Below are 11,146 nucleotides of genomic sequence, written 5' to 3' on the forward strand. Positions count from 1 at the left end.
AACGGTCGACGACAGCTTCGAGTTCGAAAAGGAAAGCCAAGCATCAGTGCACGTCGCCTGCGTGCGTCACTCAATTAAAACGACATCAGTCCTTTCAGATTTAGAAACCTATACCTTCAGTGCATCACTTCCCTGCTAGACGAGGAATTTTTCGAGGAAAGCAACTCCATATTATTTTGTTTAAGGGGAATCTCCACTAGACGATCGTCAATCGCGCGACGAACGCTGTAGGACGCCTGAAAACAAAAGTGCGATGGGTGCCATTGTTACAAAAAGAAAGCATCACTTCACTTCCTCTAAACCTGTTCCTCTGCGAAGCACCATTACTCCAAGTATAATCTTTGTTCAAAATGGGAAATGTCAATTACCAAAAAACCCAGTATAAATATATCTTGATGTAATTAACATCAAAGACAGAGGCAGATGTGTACAGAGGAGGAAACACATAGCTACACACTCTTTGACCAGGTATTTCAATTATTAGACCGAGAAAATTTCAATTGTATAAAAGCAGTGTCTTCCATATGAGAAAAAAGCCATGATTCTGTGCATTATATTATGATTTTTTCAGTAATTTTTCTTTCATTTTAACATCTATTGCTAAACTCTTTTTGTACAATTTACATCACATTACATTTTATCTGTTTTGTAGCTCAAATATATGCTTTGAAAGCATTCAATTTACATTAATTTTTGCAAAGTGCAGACATCTAAAAGCGACCGATAACTGAGTTGAAAAGCAGGTTTTTTTTTCTTTGCTTTGCACAAGGTTTCAGTATAATGAAAAGCAAATCGCGACTTTTTTTTAAATTATTCGCATCCCCAAAATGTGGTGTGCGAGGTGGGTCCACGCAATGGAAGAAAGTAAATGAAAGAGCCAGTAAATAAATGGAAGAGCAAAGAAAAGAAGACTCGCTCAATAGCACAAGTATTGCACCCAGTTTAAGTCAATAAAATAAGATAGAGAGGAGACAAGATGAAACAAATGGTATAAGTGGTTTAAACATTATGGACCATGAACTGTGTTTTGAATATGTTTCAGAGTTATGAGGAACCCAAGTAAATAACTCGTACATCTTTGCAAATTCTTGTATGCTTGTAAGTTTTTTCCATATCAATAAATTCCAGTTGCAAGGACTTTGGTAGTTTTGCCCTGTTTTTAAAACGTCAACGAACAAAATTAATGGAATACAAATGACATAATAAACAAGAACGAATGTAAAAGGGACTATCAATTTATTTATTATGGCCACGCCACCGAGTATCATCCTCAGAGCCCTGGTTTCAGTACTTTTGAGTGATATGAAAGGAGATAGGATAAGGGTGATACAGTGATATGATATGATTTGAATAATGATTATTCAGTTCAATGCGCTTTTACTTCAAGACGGGGGTTGCTTCACTCATTTGGAAATTTATCTTCTTCCTCTGCTAAATAAGAAGGATTAATCCGGTAATATGAGATTTGAAGCTTAAGTTTGTTTAGGATCCAAGAATATCATTTTATAATTTACTTCCAAAAAATATAACTTTTGTTCAATGCTAGACTCAAAAGTAACAAGATACTGCATTCTTATTCTTTCGAAATGCTTTGCTTTATAGACAGCGACACTGCTACAAATGAGGATGCGAACTAGAATAGTGGGTGGTACTTAGCAGAGTGTAGTTTTCCTTGTCCTACCAACATTTAGATTGCTTGCATGTAAGACTGTGTCATGAGTTTTTTAAACAAACCAAATACACGGGACATTGCGCGTTTTTAGCCTGACTTGAACATCGGGATAATGGCGGGTGGTGCTCCGGTGCATCGATAAACTCGATAAATTGTATTTTCTGAGCGTATTTACCGAATATGGAATGGACAATTCATGGGCTCCGACGCAAGTTGGAAAGTGGAGGGGCCAAGATAAAATATAACAATCACAACAAAGGTTTTTAAGAAAAGCTTTATTGTTTTTAAAAAATGTGAGGGGGCCATGGACCCCCTCCGGCCCCCCTTCATCGGTGGCCCTGCAATTGCTATATTTCAGCGTTTGTACCGACTATCGAAACGAAAAGTGTATGTTAATTTGGTCTAGGTTAAGAAAATGAAGCTTCATTCAATAATGGCGAAGATAGAAGAGTCATTCCGTTCGATTCCGTTTGTCTTGGCAAATTCAGATAGAATTAGACATTCTACAACAAAATGATTGCTTAAAATTTGTCCAGCAAACTTTAATAATGTTTTTCGCTTATAATAGTCATCGGTAAGGTAGGTTTTTTAGTGTCATTTCGGCCAATTTCTATAAACAGCTCCCTGCCTGCGAGTTGCGCTATTCTAGCCGTAAAAGTGGCCTTTGCTTTTCGTATCGCCATTCCTTATCCAAAGAAAAATGGTGATATAATTGAAGAAAGAATCTTTATCATTCCTTTCCTTTCAAAAAATGTCTAAAAATGCAAAAGATTCGCACAATGAGCACGGATACAAAAAGCTGTTTTATTCCATTATGGTTTTCCTATTGAACGCAGGTTGTTTCACCCAAATAACTTTCGCAAACTGGCGTGTTGCCACGCGGGATGTTCCTTATGTCACAACCCCTTTAGCCCTGCACCTCTCGGCCGCAACTTCCCCATTGATTTCTATAGCACGAGGCTAATTGGCATAAATTCAAAATGGTAGCACTTCAGCCAATCAAAAGATTATTCTTCTTTGCTCTTAACCCTGTTTACACTGCAGAATTCAACTCGAGATGAACTCAAGCTAGTTTAACCTGGGGCAAAATTTCGGGGGTACCAGGTATCCATCCTGAATAACGCGTTAATTAATTGCAAATCGCGCTTTCGCAGTGCTGGAATATAACTTTCACGATCACGCCCCATTGAATCTCTTTTACTTTTAATAACTATCTAACAAGATAATATTCTTTTAGGCAGAGCAATTGGCATTGAAATCTCCGAATAATAGAGACATTTATCTGGTCTGGTACCGAAAACCAAAATCTTTTTGCTTGTAAAAACTATAGCACTCCATTTTGAAATTAGCTTGCAGCACTCATTTTCACGCAATAACGCCATGAGTAATGCTAATTCACAGGTCACGCGTGAATGTCTGTCTATTCACGCATTCACGCATAATAATAATTTGTTTCACAAATTCATGCATCGAAAATATGCCTATTGAGCAATCACGTCAAAATACCTAGTAAGTTTATCTACTATACTAAACTAATGTTTTTTAATGTCTTTTGTACAGTTCTGTTTGGAAATTGTCAGAACTCTGTCTGTATAAATTACCAACAAACCAAAACAGGGTCACAGCAATAAGATAAAGGTCATTTCATGGTGTAACAAGATGATTGCTATGAAATAAGAAAAGCTCATTCCAAAAGTTTATCAAAATTTTTTTTATAAGTCACAAGGAACTTAAAATTGAAATTTTCAAAAGGAACTCATCAACTAAAAAATTGGGCGTGGTAAAATTTGGCCACACCCATTTTTTTCAAATTTGAAGGGAGGGCATGACAACTGCTTGGCTAGCTACGCCACTGTTTATACAGAAGGATAGGCTCGCCATATGAATAAATTTATTCGCCACGTGCACAAGCAGAAGACTAGGTTCAGGAAGTTTTCCAAAGTGTACAGCGAATACCTAGATATCAAATAAAGAAATGGCAATAAAACCATGACAAATGGGCCTAGCTATTTTCTATTATTCATCTCAAGAGATAGTTGCTACTTCATAAACTAAAATTTCTGCATCTATTCACAATTTTACCTGGGCCAGACCATCACAATCGCGTCAGTCAACTCGAGGCAGCTTTGACAACAGGAAGTGAGGCCGGGAGAAATTACATTTGTACGGCAAAAACGGAGAGGTGCTGTGCAAACAATTTTATGAAACGTGCGAAGTTTAAGTGATTAAACTGTAAAATATGAAACACCTAGGAACGTGAGTAATTGAATTTCAAGTAAAATGGGAAGGTAACGCATAATTTTTTGCATTAAGAGTGATGGTATAGAGTGTTGGTTTTTGGAGGATCTACAGTTTTTTTTGCAGTCCCTAAACATTTTTAAACAAAATGAGTTTATTGATCTGATGGCAAATACTTGGTTTGTTCTTATTTATGACTTGTTTTTTAATCTCTTTTTGGTGGACCTTCGCAAACAAACAGTCAAATATTTGAAGCAGATATTATTGACGAGGTGTATCAAGTGATCACCTTCTCTTGTCAGTCTGTCAATCCTTACACACACAAAACGCACGAAATGACCAGCTTAATAGCGAGATGCAATAGAACGCCATGCACTGATTCACTTCTTGCCGTGCAATGCGGAAATTGATAGGCTTCACTGCCTCCCTAATCAGTGATGTACGATTAATGTCTTTAATATGTCATACTTCAGGAGTCGCTCAGGTGTATGAGTCACTCACATTCAACCAATAGAGTTTACATTTCGCAGTGAAGTGCATGACACAGGAAAAAATTATAAATCAAAATGCGATGATCACTAAAATCACGGTTGCCATAGGGATCCTGTTCCCTGTTGCCATAGGAAAAATTTGCTGACGTTGCAGTAAAATCTCAATCTTTGTCAAGATTAGGAGGCATGCTGTCGCATGCAATTATTTCATTTGGAATTTTTGCATCTTTATTCAGTTTATCTAATTAATCTTGGGAGTAGTATCTTTTGTAATCACTATTATTTTGTAAAAATATAGCTTTGTAGGTTTTAACTTAGTTCTTGTTTAGGTTATATTTTGACCGTGTTATTTTTCAGAGTTAATTAGATTCATGGTTAAGAGCAATAGGGTTAAGGTTTGATATTTTGTATATTTAGGAAAAACTTTAGGTTCTCAGCGATTAATTAGTGTGGCGAGATGCTTGTAAAAGATCTTGTCGACATGAAGTATGAATTTATAAAATACGAATTTGGATTTATGGAATCGCGCGTGACGATTTATTGCTTGTACATTATTATAGTATAGGTTGAATGGACAGTGCTTGTGAAAGACTGTGTCTGTTATTAGGAGAACTGTCGACGTTATGGGACAACTGTATAGAAACATTGTGAAGCTTATAACCTTTCGCGGAAAGATCGCATGATCGGAAGATGGACGTTTAAAACATTATTTATTTGTTTCTTTGTCTCAACTCTCATCGAAGGACTAGTTTATATCGACGGTAGCAATAGGGTGGATTCATTTGGCAAAACCCCTATTACACAACTGTTATTAAGGAAATATGCTACAGTCTGACAATTTTTAAGGGCTCCATCCCCCAGCTCTCGGCCCCCCAGTTCCGGATGGCCTGGAGTCATGCTTTCCCAGGAACGTGTTTCGGAGCAGCTGACCTGGACCACGATGTAAGTGGGGAACTCGGCACGAACCTACCTCCAAAGCAGGGTAGGTGTTTTTTGGGTCGAATTCGGGGCGAGCCCTGGCTAGTGGTTGCGTTAACATTACAAATATTAATTAGGTGTAAACAAACTTCGGATCGTCCCTAGTTTGTTTGTGAAGTGCAAAAAGGCTTTAGTACTTCAAGACAACTTGGTCCACAGTAAATTGATTACTGATTACTCAGTTTTTTTTGTACAATGCCGTAAGCATGTTTCCCATTCTAAAATAGCCTTTAACAAATCAAATTTTATCAAACAATCAATAACAAAATCGGTTTACTTTTTTCACAGCACCGTAACTTGTTTCTGAAAGAAATTCTCGCTGCTCCTTGTGAAAACCTGAATCAATAATCAAAGATAGTCTGGACCAAAGACGATGGATATTGTCAATACATTGATTGCATTTTCGCTTTTGGTCAGCGTTTTTGGATACGATCCAAACTATCGCAACATTTTCTACCAAACAACAAAAGAGGTTCAGAATCAGCCTCTTTCCGATATCACTGGAGAGATCCCCAGTTGGATTGAAGGGGACTTCGTGCGCCAATCCTGTGCTTCATATGGAGATATAGATGGTAATATTTGTGTTTCATATGCACTTTATTTGACTTATTGCGTGGCCTTAAATTTCATGCTCAAGAAGACAAGCAATTAGCACGGAAAATATTCATACTATAGAAATGCTTAGCTGACGTCACAAAACACTTTATTGCAAAACTTAGAAAGTGATGTACCATTCTGCTGCATTTAAGAGCGTTGACCTTATCAAAATCACCTGAATATCAACATTTTTGTACCAAAATGTCAATACTCGTCTATTTAATTTCAGATTAAGTTGATGTTTAATGTGCAAAGGCTAGTCCAGTTAGTTTTTTTTGCTAAAGACTTGATAGTTTGATAGGAGAAGTTTCAATTATGAATTATTCATACCACAAATGGAAATTGATTTTCTAAGAAATAGAAATATTTGCTCAGCTGTTTGTTTGTTAAACTGAGTCCCCTAATCACGTAATTGTGTTCGTTTGCGCATTCGGTTCTGTTCAGGTACAATGCTCTAGCCCCAATCCCAACAATTTCAAAAAATGCACTTTAAAACATATAAAATCCCCCTACCCTTACTTTTTAGCATGTCTAGCCACCCCAAAATGTTTTAGTCTTCTCAAACTCTAATTTGCTCACCGTTTCCTTGGTTCCATTTAGAAGTCTGCTTTGTCGATATTTTCATGCTCGATAAAATCTAGCCATTTGAATTGCATAGGCATTTGAATTCGCTACACACAGACTTGGCTTACATACACTATTGAATTCCTTGACCAAGTGCTTCACATCGCCTTGACCAAGGATAATAAACTACCGGCTTTGTCATATTTGCTGGAAGAATAACATATTATCATTTTCCAAGTTTTTGGTAGTAGAGAATTTAAAAAGGGCTTTGGGAAAACAAACCTATAACAACATACCTAAGCCTTACATAACGTCAATAAAACGTCAAGAAAATGATCGAGATTTCCAAGCAAAGAAAAATTGAACTTGGCTCTTAGGCTATGTTCACAATGCTCCGTATTGATTTTTATCCGTTTTCACATCGATCCGTTTTACCTGTTCACATTGATCCGGATACATTTGAAAACGTTATGAAAACGATGAAGCGTTCACATTGCTCCGCTATGAATAAAAAGGAAAACTCCACGAACTGGTTTACAGCACTTGCCACTGCTAATAAACTTTTCAAACAGCTCACTGCCACTAATTTTTCTCCGAGTAGTATACTAACTTCGAGTGAATCAGCCATTTTAAGATAAGTTGTTCAAATTGGCGCGGTCTTAGCATCTTGCAGTATTGTTGTTGTTGTTAGCATTTTCAAAAGTATCCGTTTTCGGTGTTCACACTGCGCTTTTGCGTTTTCAAAAGTCTCCGTTTTCAAAGTGCGTTTTCAAAAGTCTTCGTTTTGAAGGTGGAGCAGTGTGAACGCAAGGCACAAACGGATACTTTTTTATCCGTTTTCATATGAATACGAAGCAGTGTGAACGGGGCCTTAATCAGAATTGGCCAATCAGAAAAGGGAGCAATCACGTGTTAGGGAGACTGTGAATTAGGAAGATATGCAGTCCTTTTCTTTAGAGCTGCCAAAATCAAATCAAATTTCTATTAACATTTTAGACACTCGAACTCTGCTGAAAGCTCTCAGCATCAAGTGTTTTTTTCTTACTTTCTTTTAGCTCACTGCTAAAGCGTTGCAATGACGTGTTTAATACGGTGAAAAAACTAACACTTTTAACAAATTCGCTATTTTTTCCTAGTATAATTTTTCTTAAATTTCAAGTAATATTGTCTCATTATATTGTCTAGCGCGCAAGCAAGTATAGTTGTTGATCAAACATGACAACAAAATAGACTTTATTAAATATTTGATGGAATCAAATTGTTGTGAACATTACCAAACGTCTCTAAATATCGCACAAAAGCTGACCAACAAACACTTTTTATTCAATGTGAGAAGAAAAGAGATGTTTTCGAGATATTTGATTAAATCCAATTTTCGTAAAACATTACCAAACTTTTGGGCCAACAGACACTACAATTTCAAATCAACATGATAACAAAGGAGATGTTTTAGAAATGGTTGATGGAAAAAAATTTAGAAATCATCAAACATAAAAAAGGTTTGTCAAAATTGTTTATATACGCCTGGTCTAAAAGCGTTTCTTCCACAGAGAAGATTTTACCTGAAATTTCCCATTGAGATACAATTATGACACAAGCCCTCCCCTCCTTCCGGTCGCAACGTCCCTGAAAATAATGAAAGAGAAGCATTTGATTTCACGTAAATATAGGTTCTACTGTTTGATCGATCTTGTTGTACAGAATATTTGATGTCATAATCGACAAATGGTTTTCAATAAGTATTTTCTATTCTTAGGACCGAAAGATGATTGGATACCTCATTTATTCGATTGTATCTCAATGGTTGGACGCTATGAGATCAAAAAAGGCAAGATAAGATATTCCAATAAAATCTATGATACAAAGGCATCCCGCATTTGGAAAAAATACAACTACAGTATAGCAAAGGCTAAAATTAGCTGGAACACTGTCTATTCTCCAATTAATTCTTCTGCATACGAGAAAAACATGAAGATAAAATACAACGAGACATTATTTACCGCACCAAATGTTAATTTCTGGCAGTCCAGACCGGAAGATCCAGTTCTTGCAGTAACCGAGTCGATATACACTGCAGCAGAACTGAAAGTCACGCCAGAGCTCGATGTGCTTGGTAACTATCTAGGAAAGTTTCAAAATAAAGGATTTCCCAGCTTTTCTACAAACAACTTTATCTTAAGCCCTGCGCATGAACAACGAGAAAAAGATGGAACTATCTGGCATTCAACAGTCGACATTGAAAGAGCCTCTCCAACAAAGCTTGATGACCTGGAAGCTGCCATCATTGTTTACAAAATGAAAGGGCCTAACCGCACTGTAACTGGCCGCCATGTCCTTGGAAAGTACAACCTCACTAAATGCAGTTCAGGACTGAGTCTGGACGACATCAAAATTATGCCAGGGTATTACCACTACCTAGAAACAACAAACAACTACATTATAGTCCCAATGTCTTCCTATCTCTTCGATTATTGTCAACACTATGCCAATAAAGGAAAAATAATTGGATATTTTCCACGCTCTTTCAAATTCTATCCAAACTTTAACTCAAGCCTTCTCTTTTTTGATCGAAATAACATGTCAAATGTACACAGAGTATATCTTCCCTTCGCGAGATTCTTCACTCACAACCTGAATGCCTTTGAAGATAGCAACTTCATCTACTTAGATACATTGGCCTATAATAACACTGATCTCTATGTAAAAATATCTTCGCTATATGAGATTATGAATGGCTTCAACTGGAGTGCATCATTTTTTCGTATTGCAATCAACAAGAATACATGGTCTTATGATCCTTCTTTGAGTGGCTCTCTCACTCAAACTGAGCCTTATGGAAAAGCCGAATTCACACAGATCAATTATGATAGATTTCATAACAAAGACTACACATATGCTTACTTTGTCAGCAACCCTGGAACTCAAGAACCTCGTATTGCTAAGCTAAACGTGAAGACAAAAAAAGTAACTTACTGGGTTCCAACAGTTGGATTTTATCCGCAAGAGCCTGTATTTTTGCAACCGGACGAAGCGGTTGGTGAAGATGAAGGCGTAATTTTATGCTCCGGTCCTGTTTCTGATACAGTACCATCTTCAAGCTTCCTAGCTGTTCTCAATGCAACGGACATGAAGCTTATTGCAATGGTGAAGAATCCCAATACTGGCTTAATAGGTATTCACAACAGATTTTACAAGTCACGTGTCCCAGCAACAAGTATGCCAGCAACAAAAGCGCCAGCAACAACAGTTAAAACCAAACCAAAAACAACCCAGTCATCATCTGGAGTTTCTCTTTCCATTATACAGGGCATCTGGATTGTTGCCGCTATTAACCTTTACAGTTTTTGTTAAAGGCAAACTTTTTGAACGTAACAAACACAAAAACCGATTATCGTCCCTATTAACGTACAGTTGATATTTCTGGATTTGATAATTTTCTAAAAATTAGCTTTTGCTTATTTAGAAGCGTATGGCTATGTTTATGATATATCTATCAATCAACTCTTCGTTGCAATGAAACATTTCGATATTTACGTACAAAATAACTTTCTGTTTATAATAGCCATTAATATTGCCACTCTCACTGTATTAGAGAAATTCCACACTGTAACGGATGCATTGTAATATTATTTGGAGTTGATAATATCCATTACTGCTTATAATATCCATTGCTTTCAATATCATACAATAGTGATGATATCTAATAAATCAAAGAGGACAATGAAACATCCAATAAAAAAATTATTATTTGTCACTAACAATCTATGAGATTTATAATGAGTAATTTTTGGATTAACAAATTAAAAGATATTTTGAAAATGGGGCCCCAATCCAACCATTTGAAAATTCCAAGAGTAATTAACAGTGAAACTTCTTTTTTATAAGAGCCTTCATACTGAAAGGAAATGTTAAGTATTTTTACGTGGATGATTCTTGTCAGATTTTGTAGAGCTGGTAAATGAAATCTGAGCGTCCTTGGCTTGGCGATACGCTCAACAAGATTGTAGAGATTGGCATCCTGCCAGGAAAGACCATTTTAAGGCAAGAGATATTCAAGAGATAGATGCATAAAAATCTGGGCAACAGTTGAATAATATACCATCTTCCAGGGGCTTTTATGAGATTTCAATTTCTAAGGAGGTATTTTGCTCTAGAAATTATGTATATATACTCAAGCTTTATATCAACATTTGATCGATTAAGTAATTCTAGTAGACATCTCCTCGCAAAGGAATAAAATAGGCTACTTCCATCTTTGTCACGATCTGCTCTGGGGGCTTTATTCTTTTGTGTCCAAAAGCTTCAAACTTGACTATAGTCACATTTCTTTAATATTTCTTCCAGGTAACAAAATAAAAACCGTTTGCAAATAAGGGTAAGATGGTTCTCAGAATATTTTACCATTGTCAATCATAAGACTGAAGGTGGCATTCTTTCATCATTTGGATCATTCGTTTTTGGGCTGTCGGTGCGCCAATCGCAAAGACGGCCATAACTAAAACCCCAAACGATTTTGAAAGGGAAGAAGAGCAATGGTCTTCCTCTACTGACTAGTAACAGCTTGTTAATGCAACAAAAGTGGCAAGTCATCCAAGCATTAACTAAT

At 36.6% G+C, this 11,146-nt stretch overlaps 1 protein-coding gene across 1 annotated transcript; it reads left to right on the forward strand.

Moving 5' to 3' along the window:
• The first annotated feature begins 254 nt into the window (after positions 1–254).
• On the forward strand, positions 255–10,754 carry LOC135695333 (carotenoid-cleaving dioxygenase, mitochondrial). Its single transcript, XM_065214397.2, has 3 exons — positions 255–468; positions 5,668–5,951; positions 8,297–10,754. Exons 2-3 carry the CDS (start codon positions 5,753–5,755, stop codon positions 9,889–9,891), a joined length of 1,794 nt encoding a protein of 597 aa, XP_065070469.2. The 5' UTR covers positions 255–468; positions 5,668–5,752; the 3' UTR covers positions 9,892–10,754.
• Positions 10,755–11,146: the final 392 nt, after the last annotated feature.

This window comes from Rhopilema esculentum, chromosome 2 (assembly GCF_057945365.1).
Source record: "Rhopilema esculentum isolate cy_ngs chromosome 2, ASM5794536v1, whole genome shotgun sequence".
Lineage (NCBI taxonomy): Eukaryota > Metazoa > Cnidaria > Scyphozoa > Rhizostomeae > Rhizostomatidae > Rhopilema > Rhopilema esculentum.